General features: G+C 40.6%; 1 protein-coding gene across 1 annotated transcript in view; it reads right to left on the bottom strand.

Annotated features, from left to right (window-relative positions):
* The window catches only part of Cers6 (ceramide synthase 6), a 276983-nt gene that overhangs the window by 55342 nt on the left and 197508 nt on the right, over positions 1–24133 (bottom strand). Inside the window, exons 5-6 of the mRNA XM_036184679.1 lie at positions 5642–5692; positions 2207–2299 (exon numbers count right to left, since the gene is read on the bottom strand). Of these exons, the coding sequence (XP_036040572.1) occupies positions 2207–2299; positions 5642–5692 (144 nt within the window). The remainder of the gene's footprint in view (positions 1–2206; positions 2300–5641; positions 5693–24133) is intronic.

Genomic DNA, 24133 nt, shown 5'->3' with positions numbered 1-24133 from the left:
GAGAGGGAGACAGTTTCCACAGTAACACCTGTGCCAGCTAATAAACAGGTCTGGTGGTGGCCAAATGCCCATTTTGTGTAGAAACCAGAATAAGCCAGCTGTACCAGGAAAATACGAAACTACTCCGACCAAACGAGGACAGAGGTGCCAAGCATTTTAAAAGCTTGGGAAATAAACAACATAAAGTCAAGTTCTAAATACTGACAATACTTAGGCCTAGGCCCAATTCCTCAGACCTCGTGGTCAAATGATCATTTTCTGAAGTGTTTCCTACCCGATGTTTTAGATATAGACTAAAAAAATATAAAAAGCTATATACTTCAATGTTTGAAAGTAATCTGCCTATGAAAATGGTTGAGATAATCCTATCTGGCTTACAACAATGGAGATTGCCTGAATATACCAGCTTACTGAAAAGACAAGTTATATAAACAATGAGAATGCTCAAACAAGTGGAGGGGACTCAGTGACCTTTTGGAACAGGAATGTCTTCTAGGACTTGGAAGCAAAAGACAGTTATCCCCTCCTCTCCAATTAATTGGCCAACTACATGTAATGGCACTCCTAAGGAAGACTCATAAAGCAAGAGGCTGGAAGAGACTCATGTCAAGAGTATGGCAGGGCAAGGCAGGAATTGTGGATGTATCTAATCTAAGAGTGAATCTGAAGACCTTGCTTGGCAACCCTGGGCTCCAGTTCATGTCCACACTGCATGGCCTCGGGAGATTTATGACGATTCACTAGGCATTAACTTTCTCCAGTTGAAAGATAAATAAAAGAAAGAATGTTCTGCATCTGTGTGCTATAGAAGCGTGACCTATGTGACTTCCAGGACAAATGAGCTCCTGGAAAAGCAAACACAAAGGGAGCTTAATCTGGAACCTGGCTCAGAGGGTCATCTGTCTGCATGTTCTGACTACTGGAGTAAGGAACACTCATCACATGACCGAGGAGATCCAGTTGGCATATCATCACTGAAGATTCTTTAAATGTTTCCATAGTGCTTAGTAAAGTGAGTAAGGGAGCCACAAGTGTGGGTGTTAATGAGTTACCCACTAGGTCTAAGTTGGTCTTGCTGGGACCATACGTTTCTGATGATTAGACAATATGTACTGATAAAAGTCAGGGGAGACAATCTTTTTCTCTCCCCCCCCCCCTTTTTTTTTGTCTAGCCAAACACATGACTACTGCTGGAAAGAGAAAGAGTCCCACTCTTCAGGGCACCTGCACCCATGTGCACATACATACATATAGGCACACACACAAGTTAAATAAATACTAAAAAATAAATGTTTAAAGTGTAGTAACCTGCCTTTCTCCTTTCCATTGAGATGGATCTTTGAGGAATTGATGAAAGCATGGGGATACTGAGAAAATGGTATCATAGAGAAAGTGAGCAGTGGACAGCACAGTATCCTGCCCAGGGACCAGAAGGAGGGCCAGAATGAATGGATCCAGTGCTTGGAATTTCACGGGGAGAGTCTCGGTAAAAGCAACACTCCAGTGGAGCAGAGGGCCAAAAGCAGAACATAATTCATTTAGGAAAGCTGTTTCCGTGCTATATTTTGACACTAGATCAGCTGTTCTCAACCTGTGGGCCATGACCTCTTTGGCAAACCTCTAGCTCCAAAAACATTTACATTATGACTTATAACAGTAGCAAAGTTACAGTTATGAAGTAGCAACAAAAATAATTTCATGGTTGGGGGGGGTCACCACAACATGAGGAACTGTATTAAAGGGTCGAACCGTCAGGAAGGTTGAGAACCACTGCTCTAGGTAATTATTTAATTGGAGAAATCATTCTGCATGTGGAAATTCCGGAGACTCCACTCTCTTCTCTGAAACTATGCCTTAAAATTTTCCTTTTATTTAATCTGGAGATGATAGGAGCTTTGTTGGTATTTCTATACACATGTATTGAAGTCATACATATATGTATGTATGTCTAGGAACATGTATACCTATTCATGTATGTATATTCAGGTGTTTGGGATAGAGTATTCTGTAACCCAGGCTGGCCTCAGACTCACCCTCACCTTAAACTTGTGATTTCCCATCCCCACCTTACAGATATGAATTCCTGTAACAATGCAGGAACCAATGCTAATCTAGAGCTCCCAGAACTCAGGTGATGCCTTTGAGACTCTTCACTCACATGGCCCCATATGACAAGTCAAGCCCCATAGGACATCACAACTCTTACCTTCCTTCTGATATCTGTGAACTGGGAAACCATTAAAGACCAATAAAATGACAGCTCCAGGATATAATAGTAGTGAAGGTCAGCAGTGAGTGGCTGAGGGGAAAAGAACAAAGGGGAAGATTAATCGGAAACCCACTTTGTATCCCAAAGGCCACAAGCTCACTACTAACTGGCAGCCCAGCCTTCTGCTGAATACATGCAATTCCCATCCTTTTCTTGGTAGACAATGGCACTCTCGTGGCTGCCTATAGACCACAGACAGCTTGTAACCATTGATTTCATTTCCTCTCAGACTCAGAAAGCATTAGCCAGCGTGGCAGTTTGGGATCTCATTACTGAGTGTAACAACAGCACCTCTGGTTCTTTTACGTACAGCAGCTACAAGATTCCCTAGGCAATATGGCACATGGCCTAACACTTGCCTTCATGCACACTTGCATGCGTGTGCACACACACACACACACACAATGCATAAAAATGAAAGTTTTTCCAACACTTTGTTTGGTTATTTTTAGCTTTTTAATTTTTTTTTTTACTTTTATCGAGCTATAATAAAGTGTCTTGGTTTATTAGGAAGAATAAAAAAACCTCTGAAACTCTTCAAACATATTTATACCACTGTTCAGGAGGCAACAGTCTGTAGCATAAAGGAAATGAATGTGATATGCACCACATGCCAATCATGGCCTAATGGATGGCCGTCACAAGATAGCCTGTACTCACTCAGTACAGGCATCAAGGAAAACTCTGTCTGTCTCTCGTATTTCTGACAAGGTACATTATAGGATAAAATATTAGATCGGCAGTTCTGAACTCTTAAGTGACAAAGAAAATTACTACGGACTGAACACAGGTGTCTCCACAGGTGTCCCATGTGTTGAAGCCTGATATCCAATGCGATGGGATTTGCAAGATGGACTGTTGGGCAGTAATCAGGTCATGAGATGGGGAGTTCTCATGGACAGAGTACAGTTTCCTCTTGCAGAACCAAAGAGGCATCAGGGCACAGGGGTACCCTGAAAGAAATCTATTTCCCACTGACACCCCTTTCAGATGCTGTCAGCAATGCAGTCTGGGAAAACAGGACCCTGGCTGAAGCCTCTGAGTCAAGGTCAGCTTTTGGTGTTGATGAGATTCTCTGCCTCCTGGCATCATCATCTGGGAAAATGGCTCAGAGGGGTCACAGGACACATTAGATCACACTTAGAAGTGTCGAGTTCATGTGAGAGCACCACAGTAATCAGCACTCATCAGCCACGCTACAGTTGGTGAAACTCACTCACATGACTCACTCTGAGCTGCCTGAAATCTGTGAAATCACTACTCTCATTCCTCATGTGGATTATAGAGCCAGCAGAAAATTGCTATCAATTAATTCAGGTTTAGAGGCCACATCCAGGTCTTATAGCTAGTGAGACCCCTGACCACTACATTAGGCTTCTCCCGCCAGTGTATGCTCCTTGTAACAAGCTGTACAAGGGCCAGCTGCATATAAACCCCATCTTACTTTAACCTTTAAAATACACACCCATAAGAAACTACTACATGTATAACAAATAGGCACACTCACATAAAAGAGGGAATGTGTTTGAAATTGAAGTAGACTACTTCTTTTCACCTAAAATTCTATTCAGCTACTTATGTGTTAAAGACATAATAAATATTTCATGAGTATGTTCAATCTTTAAAAGTACACCGAAGGCTTGAGATAGACTCTGAACTGTAATCTGCTATATATATTTATATACATATGGCTGTATGCAAAGCATTATATTTGCATACATGCTATTTAATTTCTGATGCCCCCTATACAAAATCGTTAATTTTTATCAGCATATGGGCATTTGTCAAGGATAACCACTGTTACCATAAGAGATCATGAGTATGTCTAAGATTTGGGGAGCACTGTGCTGAATTACTCAGTAGTAGCCTTGCCAGTAGAAGATAATTCTTGACACAAATCCCCACAGATGGGATATCTTTCTTTCCATCCTAAGGATATTTTCCACTTTTAAATATAACCTTATCTCCTAGCCCCTCAGACTTTCATGCTAAATCTATGATGCTGTCTGAGAAACAGCCCACAGCTACATTCTGGGTCACAGTCCTACAAATTCATCTCAAACTAAGCAACTGCACAGCTACAGTTAGAATGTGCTTATTTTGAGCTCCATTACAGTTAAAAACAAGGTTAAGTGTTACATTTTATATGACATTTGTCTCAATGCCTTTCATGTTGCAGAATTACCTTTTAAATGTGGGACATTGTAGCAGCTGCCATGCCAACATTCCAATTACGGTTTCCAGAAGCCTTTAATACCCTTTTATGAGGGAACGTAGATGCGTGTGGACAGTAAAGTGCTGCTGGACCTGAGACAACTTTGTGTGTAAGGTGAGCGACTGGTTTTCACCTTGTCTCAGTCTCTGTTATCTCAGGAACTCTCAGCTTTCACTAACTGTACCGTGGTGCTTATGTAAATTCTTTTCTAATCTAAATAAATTAAGGGATTCCAATGCAAACTGGAATTCCATGTCCCTAGCCTTGAAGGACTATCCAGTGTCAGTCAGCCTCTACCAGGTGCAGCTCTATGGACAACACAGAAGATGTGGACTGTGTGTTTCCCATTAACCCTCTGCACACAGCAAGTCCCAATGCTCTAAAATGCAATCTCAAGCTAAAGAAACTGAAGGTGCTTACTCCAATACCTAGTTCCATTTGCTTCCCTTCTAGGGTACATCTTGACAAACTAGAAAATTCCTGGTTCCACCTTTGATCTTTTTTAAGCTCACCAAAACTAACTGATCTAGAGATGACAAAGACTTGTGCTAAGATTACTGAATTCGTGAGGAGATGCAGAAGTACACAGTGAGCAGAGGGGGGAAACATCCCCTCCCCCCTCAGGGCCGTGATTTAATTTCAATGATCAAAGATGGCATTTCCTTTTTAGTCATAGAAAATTCACCCAGGTGTAATGGCATCAGAGCATTTTTCTGCATTTGGAGAAATGCTGCTTGATTTACGTATTTAGAGGCCACTTCTAAGCTACAAAGTCAACAGAACTCAGCAGGCCAGCTCCAGCGCCACACTTGAACATTCATGTTTGCTGTAGAGGCAAGTCTGCACTGCCAGCAGACCTTCAGCCTTTCCTCTGTACTGAGAAACAGGAACCTGCCACCCACTGAAGTGACTACATCCTCTTCTCCAACAGAAGAACTCTCCATATTTATTCCACTTGCTAAACCACCCGACTTTGATTCTGCTCTTCATTAAGAACACACAAAGCCCTGTCTTCACTGGGTTATGGTTGACATTCACAAGCAGGTGCAATACCAAAAGGTAAGTGGCTACTCAACCTCCTGCAGCCTGTATGACACCAGGAGTTCACCTAAGGAAAATCCTCTACATCTGTAAACCCAGAAGTCAGACCTCCTTACCTGGTAGGGGTAGTTATACCAGCAGTGTCTTGTATTCCACAACCAAGGAGTCTGGAAAACAAACAAAGAAATAGACTTTGCATGCTTTAGAATTATTAAAACAATAGGCATCCCACCACACATGCTCTCTCAAATGGAGTTCTCTCTTACATCTGGAGATTTATAGATTCTGCTGGTCACTCATTGGTGTTTCTGCAATGTACCAACTGCAACAGTTATGCCTCCAGGACCAGATGCAAATCATCCACCTCACTTATGGAAAAGCATTGCCAACAGTTGGTACAATTTACCCTGGAATTTCTAGGCCTCAATATTTAAAAAGTTTTTTCCTTACTCCTGGAAAGGGTTCACTGACACGCTGCACTTCAGCAGGATGGTTCAGAGGAATTCTCGTGTTACCTTCTACCTCCCAACTTGTAGTCCAAATTTCTAGGGCAAATCATTCTTCTTTGATGGCAACTATTTGCCTTATACAAACATATAAGTTAGAAAAATCTAAGTATTTACACAAATTCCAAAACCCACAATCACCAGCCATGGATTGATTTGAACTGAGACAGAGAGCTGAACCAATCAGTAACAATCAGAATCAACATCCTCATATCTTTCTATTAATGTTATCACTGGCTTTCCTCATCTGCTGTTGGCCATCAACTCTGCAGTACACATCTCTATGCACTTGATAAACCTATATTGTTCTTATGATTCATCTCTCTGATCATCACTCCTGTGTCACAGGGATGAAAAGTTAGTTTCTGGCAATTCATATTTGCTAGGCCTGTCTATGTCTAACACATCATGGTGGTACTTATGCATATTAACTCATTTAATCCTTACAACAGCTATTGATAATTGTCTTTTTTTTTTTTTTTTCAATAGGTGAATGCAGGCCCTGAGTCGGGAAAACCTTCTTAGGTCACCTAGTTCAGTAGTTCCTCAACTGCAATCGAATAGAGACTGTGGTTCCTGCTGACATGTAGTCACTATGTCCCATCTGAGCCTGAAAAAAAAGGGCCATGTATTTCCTCTTCACTTATGCACTGTCCACCTTCTTTCTTTTGAGAGTTTTCCCCTGTTTCAGGTTTTCATTTGCCAACACTATTCACACCGTGTAGTCTTGCTGTCCTTGATTTCTTGGGGGTTTGAACTGTGTCGTCTGTTTCCTTCATTTCTCTTATTTATACCATTGATATTTACTATTATGGGGTGTGTGGTGGTTTGAATAAGAATGGCTCCCATAAGCACATATATTTGAATGCTTGGTCCCTGGCTGGTGACACTGTTTTGGGAAGGATGAGGAGGTTAAGTGTGGCATGGCTGGAGAAGGTATGTCCCTGGAGATTTGAGGTTTCAGAGGCTTACACCAGGCCCAGTCTCTCTCAGTCCCTCCTCCCTCGACTCTCTGCCTCCAACTTGTGGACCATGATGGAAATTCTTAGCTACTGCTCCAGCACCATGCCGGCCTGCCTGCCACCATGCTTATTTCATGATGGTCAGGGACTCACCTTGAAACTGTAAACAAGCCCCCAATTAAATGCTTTCCTTTCTAAGTTGCCTTGGCATCTCTTCGCAGCAAGAGAAAACTAAGACAGTGCAAAATGCAGACCAAATGAGATGGAGTGTATAAAAACACTACGGCAGCTTCAAAAGCTTAGCAAGTTATTATATTCTCATAGCATACAGATAATTTATGTTTATTGGAGAAGATCTAGAAAAACACCTAAATTCTCATTAGCATTAACATTTTAAATTACAGTATGTTTCTGGTCTTTTTTTCCCTACATGATATAGATAAAAATACAGATTTATTTTTAAATATACATATATAAGCATGTTTTAAAAGTGTGGGCATAGCATTAAATCTATTCTGAAGTTCAGTACAATGTTACTTGCTGCCTTTATCACTGACAAAGTTATCTCCATAATTAACTGGAAATCCCCAAGGGAGAAGTATGACATAAGCACATGCTTACCCCAGCCCTCAGTGTTAGTGCTCAAGTACACAGATCAGCATGTCCTGAGCGTGAATGAAAAGGACCATGAATGTTAAGTGTGAGGCCTATAACAGGCTGGTAGAGCTTTCTGGATCTATCCATGAGCCCCCAGGGCACAGGGTACCAGCTGTTCCACATGCAGTGGTGGGTGGTCTTTTCTACTGTGGCCATCCTTTCTTGTCACAGGCAGGACAGCAGATACAGAACAAAACCCAGCACCCCGGGCTTCTCTTCCTCCCTCAGCTTCTCTGTGTATCCGTTTTATTCTAAGACTGAAGCTTCTCCCTGGATGCATCAGACCCACATCTTCTGTGGTCCTGCCAACTGACTGCCCCGTGCAGAGGACACTTGTCTATCTCGAGTGTTCTACCTGAAGCACGGGCAAAGGACTAGACACTGTACATACGACAGAGCCACCAGGGCTCCAGCTCAGCTGGCCAGCTGTTTACCTAATATTGTAAGAGTAAGGTTCTTTCACAAGCAGCACAACATGAGATAGTAATGTCCCACTTCTGCATGCCCAGTACTGTTTTCTAGACCTCCTCACATTATGCCCCTAAACATTGTGAGATAGATTGATCACATGTTATAGACAGAAAACAAAACAGAACCCCATAGCAAAAGGTGATTCTCTTGTGCTCAGCATCTGTTAGCTTCAAATTTATACCAGAAGTGCTCCAAAATAGAAAACCTTAAAAATTTAACAACTTTATAAACATTACAAAATTCAAAAAGAGCTAAAATCTGGAATAATTCTAGACTCCACTCTTGAAGAATGGATATTCAGCCTATGGCTAGATTCTGGTATATGAAACTGCAATTTGTAATAAGATTATCTTATACATAACTTTTAAAAAAGATTTATTTTTATTTTATGTGTATATGTGATGTGCCCACATGTATCTCTATGCACCACATACATGCAGTGCCCCTGAAGGCCAGGAGAGGGTGTTGGATCCTCTGAACTGGAGTCACAGACCACGGTTCTCTGCCTAATGGGTGATTAGGAAGTGGATGGGGTCCTCTACAAGAGCAGCAAGTGGTCTTAACCACTGAGCCATCTCTCCAGTCCCCACATATAACTGTTTTTAATTAAATTTATCCCATGAAACCTTTTTATCAATTCCTGTAATCAGTTTCTCCATTGATAAAATTTTAATGCTAATCCCAGGAGCCATGGGTTATAAAACGAAAATCCAGACACAGGCTTGTGATACGTCCTTATGAATTGTTCAGCGTCTCCCAAAGCCCATAAAACAGACCAGTCTCTTAACATTGCTCTTGGTTGCCCACCATAATTAGATGGTAAGACCCTGTTGCTGAAGATACTACCCATCTTGATTGCAAGATACCAAGAAACCAAGCTGGGCCTAAGATGAAAGCTTTTTCCCTACTGGGTAGCCTTCTTCCTGTGCAGAGGTGCTTTGCAGACTTCTTGGGGAGAAAAGGCATTGGAATTTTCATCCAGCTGTGAACCTTGTGAACTACAATAACCACCTATCAGATAAGATATGCCCATTGCTGCAGTGTGGTCCAACTGTTGTGGGAGCCCTGACAGTTCTCTCATTGGATATGAGGCCCGTTCCACAGGAAGGAATTAATGTCTGGTACTGGAAACCTAGATAAAAACTACCCAAACCACAAAAATGACTAGAATAGCAATATATCCTGAAAAGTGTGATTGTGGCACTTAAATCCTGGTGGGTAACCAAGAGCCATCATATTTGATGTTAAGGCCCACTCAATAGGAGAGAACTCATGACAAATACTAAAAACTTGGCTTACTACCCACGGTTGATGAGGCCATGGACCCTAGAAAACCTAATACTGTCACTTTCTTAAATGAGTGTAATTTCTAAATGCATTCTTATAGCCACAGATAAGTGTGGCTCTTACCCCTCATCAAAGAAGCTTGATTTTACATCAAACAGAGACCATTACTGAAATCCACAACTAGTCAAAATGCAGAAATCAATTAATCATGGGATGCTCAGCCCCAAATGATACATCTACAACACAACTCCTACACCTCAGTTCAGGGAACATCACAGAAGAGGGCATAGAAAGGCTGTATGCAGTAGAGGGCCAGGACATCTCCTGAGAGACAGTGTCTTTCTGTATGAATAAGGGGCTGTACCCCTGAAATCTCACAATATGGCTGCCTGGACAAGACCTGTACAATAAGAATACCAGTCAACATCCCAGCACGAATAGGGGAGATTTTAAAAGACTCTACACCTAGATAAAGAGCTACAAGCAATTAATGGCTGCTGAGAGAGGGAGAATCAACCTTCTCCAGGGACAAGTGCCAATCCTAAGTGATCAGCTCTAAACACATACACATAGGAACTACACTAAGGGGACCTGCCAGTTGTGTTAAAAACAAACAAACAAACAAACAAACAAACAAACAAACAAATAAGTATATGTATTATATAACAATAAAAAAGAATAGGAGCCATGAGAAGGGGGGACATGGGATGAGTTAGAGGGAGGGAAAGGAAAGACAATGAATGAAGTACAATATTCATATAAGAAATTATCAATGAATACATTTTAAAGAAGACATGAAGTTAGAACTAAGACTCACTGGGAGACATTAGGGGGAATTTGGGGGAGCTAGTGATGGATGAATATGATCAAAATACACCATACTAATGTATGAAGTTTTCAGAGAACAAATAAAAACATTACTTTTAAAAGGTTAAAAAAAACTTGAGAAGTCTTGTAATTCTCAATTTTTATTGTTTAGGGAGCTCAGAAGCAGCCTCTTCCTGCTTCACACCTGTACATGTAAGTAACATTATGAAGCGCTGTGCAGACTTAAGGTTACTTAAACACATTATCTCATTTAATCCACATACAACTTGTCAGTAATCAAAAATGACACAGCTAGCAGATACCTGCTTTCAAAGATTTACAAAAAACATGGTGGCTCAGAGCTCACCACATTGCTAAAACACAGACTGTGATTCAGCACATCTGGCTGAGGGGTGAAAGTGCATTTCTGAGGTGCCTGAGTGATGCTGGCATTGTTAGATCACGATGGTACTCGGTAGTGAGGTGGTAGAGGATATTACAAGGGCTGATTCTCACCAACTCATTGTTAGTCTCCGATTGGCGCAGATGAACTGAATTAGTTCTAATAGCCATTTGCAGCAGGGATTCTGCTGGTCAAGGCAGTGATTCTTACCCAACCTCCCTTAAGATAGCTGTGGATCTAACTCCCAGCAGAAGGGCTGTGAGCAGAATTTCTGTGAGACACTTTGGGATGCTGCTCCTCACAGGGACTGGGAATAAGTTTGCCACACTCCTTCATGGCCATTGGAGGGAGATAATGAGAACTGAACTTTGAGATGGATGCTCTACCAAGACTGGCATCAGGGGCTCCACCCTACCGTAAGTCCTTGTTCGCTTACTTCTGTACTATCTGTGCAAGATAAATTCCTACCATATCTCTCATTTCTGAGCCACTGTGATACACATGCACAGACCCAAACACACACAATGGCACAGTCCACATTTTAATATATGCACCAAGGTGAAGTATCATTGCAGAATCCACCCTGGAGGGGAACAGTAATAAATGGGTGACCTACCTGGACAGTAGGGAAGAGTGAGTTGCAAACTCAAGCCCTTGCATTGCCCTCCCCTCTAGGTGCTCTGGGTGTATAAAGAATAGACAATTACAGAAAAGCACAGGAGAAGCACTGGGTAGACATTGGGATTTATTCCACATTTTCGTGTATATGGCTATTACCTAATAACATTTGAGTGCTGTTACATTGAAAAGTCCTCTCAAATTCAGTTTAATCTACAGAAAATCCCCAGGCCCTTTACATTGAGAGTTCCACATTATCAGTGACCACTGAGATGCTTGGGCTTGCTGTCTCCATATTTGAACTGGTCAAGAGATATTGAATTAACACTCTTTTAATTTTTTTAAATCTACCACGGACTGATGTGTGCTTCCACCCTGAATCAATATGTAGATGTTTCAACACTCAACATCTCTATATTTGAGGTATACCCTTTAAATACTTTTCTTCCTCTTCACACACATGCTTAGAAGAGAGAGCATGTACAGAATTCAGCAAAAGGTGGCCATCTGCACACCGGGCCGTGGGCCCTCACCAGACAGAACTGCCTGCCAGACATTCATTTGGAGCTTCCTGCCTCAAGAACAGTGAGGAATACATTTCAGCCAGCCAGTGTATTTTGTTACAGCAGTCTAAGCTAACATAGCATTATAAGACCACACTTCTCAAATGATGTTTGCCAGCTACTAAATTACAAACCAACTGATTTCACTCTAAGCTAATTTACAAAGTATCTTATTAAGACTAAGGTCACATTATAGTGTATGAAAAATTACCTTTAACACCTTCAATCTAAACCACAATGTACAAAGGGATTTTTCATTACATTATGCACATCTGCTCCCAGACACCAACTCAACAGCAAGCACATTCATCAATAATACAGAGCCCCAGGGGAGGCATACATCTTTTCACCCCCAACCAACCAAATCCCAGGAGCAGAATGGAGCCTTGGGTACTTCTGGGGCTCACCTTGAAGTTTTCATTCACATATATAAAGACTTGAGTGATATTTATTCTTTTACTTTTTGAAGAGTAAGTAAATCTGGGTTATCAGGTTTCTTTTTATCATTTGTACTATAGAGATCCCATCATGAATCGAACATAAAAACAGATAAGGTCTGTTCACTTTACCAGTTTAGGCTAAAGAGAGAAGAGATGTTCAACAACCAGAGAAAAGAATATACAGTTTACCAGGCAAGGGTTCAATGATTAAATAAAAATATAAGCACACACACACACACACACACACACACACACACACACACACAAACATACATGTATATGATTCATACATCATATATACATACATTCATATTTTTTCAAGAAGTAGTGACTACCTGAAGCTCAGGGGATAATAGTTTTGTTCAAAATAATTATTTTAATTTAACAAGAGAACATGAATAATAAGAATTATAATATGTTGCTTTGAATGTGTTGAATATGAATTATATGTGCTGCTTTATCAAATATATGAAAGGTCTGTGGCATATACTCAAAGTTAGCATCATAGAAGCAAAATTTCAGTTCCTGTTTTCACCAAAACTCCTTTCTGGCTGGGTATAGTGGTGCATGCCTTTGATCCCAGCACTGCAGAGGCAGAGGCAGGGGGATCTCTTTGAATCTGAGGTTAGCCTGGTCTACATAATGGGTTCCAGGACAGCCAGAGCTACATGGTGATACCCTGTCTCAAACAAACATACAAACAAGCAAAAAAAAAAAAACCAAACAAAACTTCCTTCTGGTTTTCACATGACCAAAGGAAGACAGCCTAAAATCTACCACTCTGTACAGCTTAAACAATAAATGTATGGCTCTTTGGATTATGCATGGAAATACTAGAAAGGTACTTCTTGAATTAAGGAAATATGTACTAAGAACACATAAATATTGCAAATTCTTTTACCAAATTGCTTTTTTCCCCCCTGAAAACAGTCGAACCAAGCAACATTGCAATATTTCAACATTATATCTGTTGGTTGTATCCAGGCCTTACTGTCAAAAACAGATATAAGGAAAATGCTTCCATGTTGGCACTGAGCCTATACCAGAAAATCACCCTTTCTTCATGCTGAGTTCCATTGAAAGTTCCACATGATATTTTTTTTTCAAATTTAGCCCCAAAGAAGAAAATTTTTAGCAAATTTTATTTTTTAGTAAAATTTTATTTTTTAGAAAATTTTAGTCCAAGGGAAAAATATTGTGTGTTTTTCTTTCTGTTAAAGCTTTGCATGTTTCCTTGACTCATGAGAATAAGGTCACCTCCTCTGACATTGCATCTTGGCTTTGGGAAGTTGACATGTAACCCTGAAGCTCATTCATACCCACTTTGCCTATCTTTTAACATCTCTGTTTAGCTCTCCTTGCACCTGTATTTTTAATAATGTTTAATATCTATAAACACTCAACTATATACTTCATTATAAATCATATCAATTCATATAATAATCTATATTTTATTGTAAACTAAAACAGAATCAAAAGATACATTTAATGTTTTGTGATCTTAAATAAAGATACAAAGAAACTGTATTTAATTGTCTTTCATCCTAAAGACTATGCTTGTAAGTAGTGAGTAGCCTGGAATGTAACAGGCATCCTTTTCTCCTTTTTCTGAGCCTGTAGACACATGACTATACATCTACAAAGCAAAGTGGTAACTTCTTCCTGGAGGCGCATGGCATCTGTGTTAGCTTTGAAAGTTCTTGTGATGTGAAGATGTAATTTGGACTTGACCCTGTGGTAGCATAGAGGGATAGCAGCCTTTCATATCGATCAGGCTTTAACACAGATGCTGTTCTTCGAGATCCGGCCTTGCATGTGTCTCAGAACATTTTGCAATCATTTTTAAAAGTAATCTAAAGATCTGCCAAGCACACATAAGTAGAAGATCCCTAAATGGGTCTTGGCCCTGACACCACAGGGCCTCCATGAAGGTTTTATCAGAGAAACAAAGATGAGGGAATGGAAGTGGTGTTCCTTTCAGCCAGTAGACCTCAGCTTTTCTGCCTCTGTTCAACTGAAGGGCTCCAACACACCTAAAAGTCATAGAGCATGACAGCTGAGTTCTCAAGATCAGCATGTCAGGCTGCTTCCATCAGTGCTGATGTGGATACTTGTCTGTGCAACCACCAGTAAAAATCAAAATGCACTGGTTAATTCCATGTTTAGAAGAGGAAGCTGGGATAAAAAGACCAGACAAAGGAGAAAGAATATGAAGGATTTCTAGAGGAGAAAACGGTGACCATGTCAACACAAGAGATGGCAGATGTGCAGGCTAATAAGGAATTTGGGAACGAAGCCAACACGAGTGGCTATTAAGAAGCATAAATTAGTCAAAAGACAATTTCAGCATAACTTATAACACATAACAAAGGACCGATAGCTCTAATATGTAAAGGAATCATACACCGACTAAGAGACTTAAACAAACAATGGAAAAATGGAGCAAAGATACAAATAGGCAGCATTTAAATAAGACGTGTTTATGCTTTAATATTCAAAGTTATAGAACACAACTGGACAGACTTTATTTCATTGCAGTGCCTGGCACATATTTAACAAGCTTAATATCAAGGGGTCATCAGTGCAAAGAGAAACCAATACTCTGCAAATTAACATATATCAAGATCCTTTAAAACATGCATGCCCTTGACCCAGCATTTATTATAGAAAAAAAAAAACCCACAAAATATCAGGCCTCTTTGTAAAGGCGTTTGGTACATCTATTATAGCTCTTTTTCTAATAATGAAAGACTGGAAAAAATATAATTATTACTAATATGAGGTTGAAATTTTCTGAGCCGGGCCTCCTTTGAAAGCAGATGCTGGGATGAAGAACTGGATACAGACTGTTGAGGAGAAAGCAAGCTAGAGGAGGAGGAAACGTGATCTAGTTTGCAGAAATGAACTGATTCCTGCTGCAGGTAGCACCATCCTTCTCCTACTGGGAAGCCCCTGCAATTCTTCCTCACAGGCATCCTGTAACAGTCCTGACTCAGAGCAGGGACACCTGCAATGTGCCCACCCCTCCCATCTCCTATTGGCTGAAAGCTGCAGTGTTAATTTCTTCGTGTTTCCAGCTTGTACCTTCCTGAGTCTAACTGATCTCCACAGCTCTGGAAAAAGGAGAGTGAGGAGGTAACACAGCTGGAATATCACATGGAATGCCGTCAAGGATGCATGGAACTGTTTATCCCAGCTGTGCTAACATCATGTGGGCCAAGGAGGATTAACATGACAGGCATGTTTTATGTGAAAATCAGATTACAAGAAGAGTCTGTAACATGCTTAAAATATAGAGCAGACCCTGTATTTGCTCAATATCCACAAAGGATTGATTCTGTGACCCCTCAAAGACACTGACATCTGTAAACCCTCAGACCTTTGTATAAATTGGGGGAGCATTTGCTTATATACTGCTGTGAATATCCCCCCATAGTTTAGAGCCTCTCTAGACTAAGCACAATGCCTAATCCAGTGAAAGTGCTCTGGGCATAAGTGTTACACTCTAGTGTTCAGAAGACCGTAGATGTTCAGTACATGTGCAATTCTTCCGCATTATTTTTATTAACAGTAGATTGAATCCCTAGTAGTAGCAGCAGTGGACATGGAGAGGGAACTATATTACACACACACACACACACACACACACACACACACACACACCCTAAAAACTAGCTATTTAGTAGTTATCTCTGAGTAGTGAGTTTCTCATGTGATTTCTTTTGTATTATCAATATTAAATTACACAGGTTGTCATATCTATCTGTTTTCTGTAGAACAAGTTTTATTCGAATATAGTAAGTCCAGCCTATGAAGTTTCAATGGTCCTATAAAAGATATTTGCTCTCTATGGATAAGCAGCATTAAGAGATTACTAATACATTGCCACCTCAAATTGTCCAATAATTTAATTAGCTTTAAATTTAACACTAGTGCAGGAAATAGCTGCTTTTGGAGGTCTTTTGTATTTATAGGTTTGTTTCAAGTACAAACATACTATTAATAATTTAATCCTAATTTCTCAATTTAAAGTAGAATGTGAGACTAATATGAACAACTGATATAACACAAAGTCTTACATTCATTCTTGTGTGCAAAGATTCCTCACCAACCTTATTCTTAAACCACCCACTAGGCCCTGACACCTCTGTGCTGTTATAGTACCCTCTGTAGTCATGCAGTCTTTCATGTATTTGTTGAGTGGCTACCATGAATTAGTCACCTTCAAGCTCTCTATCTTTGGGCAATCTTGCTATCTCCCAGGAGACCAAAACAAGTACATTATAGACTATAGCAGCTACAAATACAAGATGTAAGAAAGTAGTACACCCAAGGGCACTAAACCCAGCCTTGGAGGCTGTACTGGATGGGAAGAGTCTACTGGAAAGTGTCACATGGTTGGAAGCAGTAAACACATGGAAGACAGTCACTAGATAGAGAGGAGGAATTTCCAGAGAAAATAAAAATATATCCTTGTCTTTTAAAGATGGAGTCATAATTCCAACATTTATTCTATTCCTCCATTACTCTACTTTATTACCAGAGTGGAAAAAAAACTTAGTTTGTGCCCTCACTTGTGACTGATCAGGCAGAATATACTTCTTGCCATTCTAGACTCTTGCTGGCTTGGTTGTCCACTGTGAACATGTAAGAAAGTCTATTCTTCACTGGTCTACCCATCTCTCCAAGCCATGTTCCTTGCTGTGAGAAGTCCAGCTACATTTACCTCTTTGCCTTATCCACGGAGCCCCTGGTCTGGCATTGCATAGCTTTCCTAGTCTTCTAAGATCCAGTGTATTGACTTTCTGCCTCCAGGAATTGTTTCCTGTGGCCCTTGGAGGTCTTCCCCTCTAACAAGTTCCAACTTCTTTGAAAAGTTTAATACACACATTACTTTTCAGTTCTAAAAAGTGCCTCTAATATAGGTTGAGTATGTCAGGCTCTCTGGGATCATCTGCCTCACTGTCAGTTGCTCTGGAGACTTCTAAGCACATAGAAGCAGCAGGCTAGGAAGCATTGCTCCTAAGGAACAGCAATGCAAGTAGCAGAAAGAGGCAGGTGACAAGCTAACTGATCTTAAGAGACCCCTTCTTGTTGCCAGGCACAAGTGTCACTACTGGCTGTGCTGTGTGAGATGCTCATGGGAAACTTCACCAAAGCTATAAAGACAACAGACCCAAGCGACAGGGCTCAAATTCAAGACTCCCTCAACCATGGCCCAGCTTTGTGAGTAAGACTCCCTACACAATACTTTCAAATCAAATAAATACTTCACAGGAAGAGAATTCTATTTTGGATCCCCTGATAGGCACATCAACACATTTCTACTTTACTAAATTATGCATCTGGGGAGTCTAGATTTCTTCATTTAAATTTCTTCAACTAAGACAATATATCACAACTGACTGATTGTAGGAATAGGAATAAAAATCTAGTTGATCTGCACTAAAGAAGAACACCACAAAACCGCTCAATTGTTTAATTTTAGAAAACAGTTGTTTTTCTTTAAACGTCATTTGTGTTAAATGTAAAGGATTTATTCATGTTAATTTTAAATAATTTTTAAATAACTTTTTTCAAAAGAAAAAATTTAAAAGTCCTTCAGTTTTAATTTCCAATAAACAAATACCAACAGATTTAATTACAGTGTCTAATGTCAATAATGTAAACAAGGCTCTTTAAGAGTCTATGTAATCTTGATGTTGTTACATAGAAGGGTTCCAAACCAGGAAGTCTGTGAACTACTTGCTTTGAGGCTGGCAAATCAACAGACAGAAATGGGTTCAAGTCTCTGACAGTCACGGGGAGCAGACATGTCCCAGGCCTCCAAGCAGAGCTTTTACACATGACATAGATGCATTTCTTTGTCTTTCAAGCCACTGTGCTGCTGGCTTCCTTTGCTACTTTACCTGACCATGCGAAACACCTGTGGCAACAGGTATATGTATCTGCAAGAGCCCTTGTTCACAACAAAAGAGACCCTTGAGCTATTCAAGTAAATGCCATTCACCATATGGAAAAGTCATAGTGTCTGGCACTCAGTTTGATGCATCCTTCCCCCAACCTTCTCAAGCAAAAGCCAGAGTCAAACCAATAAGGTTGGATGGAGGCAGACTCTTTGTTGAGGGGGCAGTGTAGAATGTGATTAGATGATCTTTAGCTGTGAGAGAGAACAAGAATTGGCCTTGGAAGCTGTTCAGACTAAATGTTCATCAGGATTTCTCACAGGTATCATTGTTTTCCTTTATATAAATTTACCTTGAGCTAAGTCCTACATACATAAAAATCACCTTAAGAACACTTCAAAGAGATTGCATTAAAAGGGAGTGAAAAGCTTTTTCTTCCACTTTCTTCAAAACATAGATCACTCTAAGCTTGACTTTTCATGCATATGAAATTTCACTTGCTTTGAAAAATGTTAGTTTGTCCCCATGCCTGGGCATCATATCTGGAAACCCACAAGTAGCGTGTCACATCAGATGAGTCATAGATTCAAACCTATTAAGAACAAACAGGTCTATAGTCCCTAAATTCATATCCTAGAAGAAACTATTAATGAGTCTGCCTAGAAATGCTCACAATGGCATGGAAGGAGAGCATTTTATATGAGTGGACATGAAGAGATATAGCTGTATCATGACATCATCATTTGAGAATGCTATAGGGAAATACAAAATCCAAATGACCAGCACTGACAGTGTTAATTTATATGAGCAGAGAATATGATGTAGGCAGAGAAATGTAAAAGTAAAGGATGGATGCTCCCATCTCTGCAATCACAGAGAACACATGATAGAGAAGAGCAGAAAGGGTACAGAAACCCTATTCTCAGGGATCAGCCTGTCCTAGGCTAGCCAATGACACTGTCAGTAAATTCACCCATCAGGCTGCTCCTGTGTCGGCTCCAGTCATTTCTAAGATCTTCTCTAACCCTGTGTTTCACTGTCGTCGACGTCCCCATCTCTGCTTACTGCTTTAGTTGGTGGCATGAACCTGGGAGAGTGGGGCCTAAAAAACGAGAGGGACTAAAGTCTCATGCAATAGCCAACGTTATTCAGAGTATTAGACAATAGACTCTGAGGGCTAAGAAGAATCACCTGAGTAAAGTGTACAACCACAAGGACAAGCCACACGTGGCAAAAACATGTTTCTCCACAGAGGTGTATATGAATAACAACACTGAAGTCAACTCACTCCTCTCTGCTACACCTGGGAGAAGCACGAGAACATATTCCAAGGACAATTCTGTGTTTGGAAGAAACAGAGGTCACAAGACTCTTGTCTTGTTTTCTCATAAGCACTCAGAATTCTCACAGGACTCCATGTTTTTTTTCTACCAAAAGACAAACCTGTTTTGGCACACTCTGGCTGTACTGCCAACTCTATCCCCATGGAAAGCAAACCCACTATCTAGGAGGATCTCTGGGTTCTTTTTGTAGGGACCCTGTTTATCTCCTGTAACATAGAGGTCCTGAAGTACAAAGCTGTCACCTTTATTAAATACAACAGAGAATTATTAGTAATCAAGATAATAAAAAGCTTATTTGGTCTAATTTTATGATTTTGAGGAAAAACTCATGAAACTGGTAATTATTTCTCAGTGTGTCATCTTCTGTGAGGTTCCTATTCTATATTAGACTTATTATTAAAGATTTAAAATTTTAAATTAAATTGTGATGAAAATTTGCAATTTTAATTTAGGAAAATAATTACCTCCCTTTCCTTACAGGCACTTTCATATATTAAAATTCATCAAAGGACTGCAACTTGTTTTTATCATTACTCAATATTAATAAGACAACTGATCAAACCATGCCCATTAAATGAGTGGTAAAGTTCTAATATTCTACTTATCTCCTCATTAGTATAGAGAAATTATCTTATGGGTTGCCAAGTTAATTACAAAGAATTGATCTCCAAGCAGTCAAGTTTTGATCATCATTTTTGGATTTTAATCATGCACGTCTCCCTCTTTTCACAGCTTCTGATCTCCCCTAAATGTGTGATCAGTTTTTAGAGGGAGGTGATACAAGATGCAAGTAGGCCAGATGATGCAACTGAGCCCTAGCAAGGGTGGTGAGCTGGCACGATAGTCAAGTTTTTATGAATGCATGATAAAGCATCGATCAGTGAAGAGAGTTATTAAAATCAATGAGAATGGATAGGTAATGAATGAAACTGGCATGATATTAATATGTGATTTCTCAAATTATCATTCTATTTACTGGGAAACAAAAAACAGGCCAACTAGTCACACTGCCTCACTGACAAGTCTATATCCATGTAGGTAGAATGTTTTCCTCTGTGTCTTTTGAATGCTTCTTTGTTTGGTTTATGCCTAGAGTATCTGTGAGTTTGCTGTCTATAATATAAACCTATCACTGTTTGCTTTCTTGTCATTTGGCTCATCCACGCTCTCGGGGTTGCACTTACTGCTGTCAGATGTCTGGTTCTCCATGCACACACATTATCAATTACAGAACTTCCTTGTGCAAACAAGTGAGAAATAAGGCTATTACTGCAGCAAAAACTGGCAGTGCTGAGAGAGTCCATGAAACTGAACCAAGCTGGAGCCATCAGGCACCAGGCTAAAGTATACAAATGGCTTCATGGCTTCGGTCTACACTCAAAAGGCCATGCATGGCTCAGTGCACGCACGGAGTAACCTTTATAAGAGAAATGGCTATGAGACAATGGCGTTTTACAGGCTCCAATATAAACAGCTTTAGCAAATGACCTGAGAAGACACATTATTTTGTTATCACTGGGAAGTATTATCTAGAAAATTCGTATCAGGCTATCATGCGATTACTACTTTAGAGATGCATCACTGAGTCAGACAACAATGCTATCCTAGATTTTCAATTAGTTTCTAAAATTTCATAATTAGATGGTTTTTGATGCCATGACAATATTTTTACCTTCATGAAGATAACTCTGTAATGTTTATTTATTTTTATTTTATAATTTCTTTTATTGAAAATAGGTTTTTTTCATGTAATATATTCTGATTATGTTTTTCCATCCCTCCTACTCCTCCCAATTCCTCCCTACCTCCTCTCCCATCTATCCACTCTTTGTCTCTCATCAGAAACAAACAGGCTTCTAAGGAATAATAATAGAATAGAATAGAGTAGAATAAAATAGAGTAGATTAGAATAGAATAGAGTAGAATAGAACATGATTAAGAAAAAAAAAAAAAAAACACCAGAATAGGACAAAATAAACAATGAAAAGGAAAAGAGCTCAAGAAAATACACAAGACAGATAGAGATGCCATAGAACAGAAGCAAAGAACCTGTGGGGGAGGGAAGGAAGGAGGGAGGGAGGGAGGGAGAAAGAGAGACAGACAGATACAGAGACACAGAGACAGACAGACAGAGACACAGAGACAGATAGAATGTAAAATTTTAAAAAAGATGAAGTTAAAAAAGAAAGAAGCAGCCCTGGACCAACACTGTGAGAAAAGGAGGCCCTAAGACGCCACTGAGTTCATTTTTCTGTTCCTCATCTACTGCTGGGCATGTGGTAAACCCTTACGACTAGTTGGTTCCTCCAGTGAGAGACTCTCTTGGGGAAAACTAAATTTTCACTTGCAAATGGTTATCAATTGGAGATAGCTTCTGGGTTAGGGATGGGGCATGTGTCCACTGCTCCTTTCAGCTCTAGGACCCCACCTGGTGCAGACCTGTGCAGGCTCCATGCATGCCGCCTCCGTCTCCATGAGTTTACATGTTCCTCAGTCCTGTTGTGTTAGAAGGCCTTCCTTCACTGGTATCTTCCCACTCCCTCCAACTCTTACACTGTTTTCACCCCCTTTTCTGTAGCGTTCCCTGCACCCTGAGGGGAGGAATGTGATGGAGACATCCCTTTTAGGGCTGAGTGTTCCAAGGTCTCTCACTCTCTGCATATTGTCTGGCTGTGAGTCTCTGTATTTGTTCCTATCTCTGCAGGAGGAAGCTTCTCTGATGATGGCTAAGCAAAGCCCTGATCTATAAGTATTGCAGAATGTCATAAGGAGCCATTTTATCACTCTGTTCCTTAAGTAGAACAGTAGAAGTATTTGGTCCTTGGTCTATCTAGTCTCAGGTTCTTGGTCAACCAAGCATCGTCAGGTATGGGTCCCACCTTATGGAGTGGGCCTTCAGTCAGATCACATAGCGGTTGGTTCCTCCTACAGGTTCTATGCCACCACTGCCCTAGCATTCAGGCAGGACACGACTGTAGATCAAAGGGTTTGTGGCTGGGTTGGTGTTCAGATCTCTCCTTTGGTAGTATGCAGAGTACCTTTTGGTACCAAGACCATAGCCTGTGTGTGTGGTGGGGAGGTGAAGAGTCTATGTAGGCCACAGCTCTACTTCTTCATGTTCTCTGAGCTATGTAGGTGTTGTCTTCAGAAAGAGAGCCTGACCACCGGTTTGTGGAAAGCAACTTATTACAGTCTTGGCAACAGTCTGGGTTGTCTAGTTGTCCCCATGGGACCCCTTTGGTCAACAGCTCAATTAAATGTAACCCATTCCTAGTACTGAAAGCTTCATTTGGTGACAGAGATGTCCAGCTGGGGCTCTGTCTCCCCTGTTACTTGGCAATTTCATTTAGATCACCTTCATATATGTCTATATTTTGGGAAGTTTCCACTGTCTTAAGTTTCCATATTACCCCTCAAAAGGTCCTTAATTTTAGCTATCTCCCTCTCCTTCCCTACACCTCCTTTCCCTCTGCCTTGCTTGAACCTCCTGTTCCAGTCCCCCAACCTCTGTCCATCCATAACTATGTATTCGATTTCCCTTTCCTAGGGATATCTGTCCCCCACCTAGTACCTTACTCTATGACTAACCTCTGTGGTTCTACGAACTGTAGCTGGTTTATCATTGACTTAGTGGTTAGGAATGTCGTAAACTACACATTTTTTAAAATATGAATTGAGTGATACGTCACCCAGTTTAGCTTCATCCTGGAGAATGACTCTCAGTTTTCAAGTACTATTGGCTACAGACACAAATAACATTCAGCTTTTAACTAACAGTACAAGAACAATAACAAGAACGAGCATATGTAGGTTCTGTTCCAATGAACAAAACTTAATCCAAGAAGGAAGTGAATCTAACCATTGTAACATCAATTGGTTTTATAATGGGGTTCATTGTAACTTTGTCCTTGGAGAAACAAAGAGGGCGCCCAAGGAGAGGAAAATTACAGTTAGTCTAAACAGGAAGAAATAAAACAACTATCTAAATATAGGAAAATTTGGCAGCTGTGACAAGTGCCAACACTAACAAGATGGAGCTAGCAGGCCAGCTGTACCATGGGTCCCCCCAGCACCCCCCAGTTTGCCTCTATCTGCTTAAGCGGCAGTACTTTAACCAACAGTACAAGAAATAATCTAACTGAATCCTGGGATGATTACATTCCTAAAGTGTGCCCAGGTATTCACTCAATAACATCCTGTCTTCCAGCACCTGCTCTGTGCTCTGCAGGGTTCCAGGTGCTGAGGATACAGGATGAATAGGACAGAAATGATGATGTTCCAGTGGGGGCAGAGTCAGCAGGCAAAAGAAGCAGAACTCCACAGAGGTTTCCATGATGGCATCTGAAGACAGCCAACCAGAAAAGGGAGGCACTGCCCCTGGAGTGGCCAGGAAGGCGTCGTGAATGACAGCTTCGGAGTCACGGAGGGGCTCACTGCCATGGGGCCTTCTTCCCTCTGATGTATTTACTGCCTTTTGTTTTGAGTTTCTACCTTTATGCATGTGATGGTTAATATTGGTAGGATGTAGAACCAGTTAGGAAGTACCCTTCTGGGCACATCTATGAGGGATTATCTAGGTCAGGGTAGCTGAGGTGGGAAGACCCACTTCACTGGACCCAGCACCACTGCATGGGCTGCAGTACTG

This window comes from Onychomys torridus, chromosome 4 (genome assembly GCF_903995425.1).
Source record: "Onychomys torridus chromosome 4, mOncTor1.1, whole genome shotgun sequence".
NCBI classification, from domain to species: Eukaryota; Metazoa; Chordata; class Mammalia; order Rodentia; family Cricetidae; genus Onychomys; species Onychomys torridus.
The sequence above is the reverse complement of the archived record's forward strand: the minus strand, read 5'-3'. Positions and strand labels throughout refer to the sequence as shown.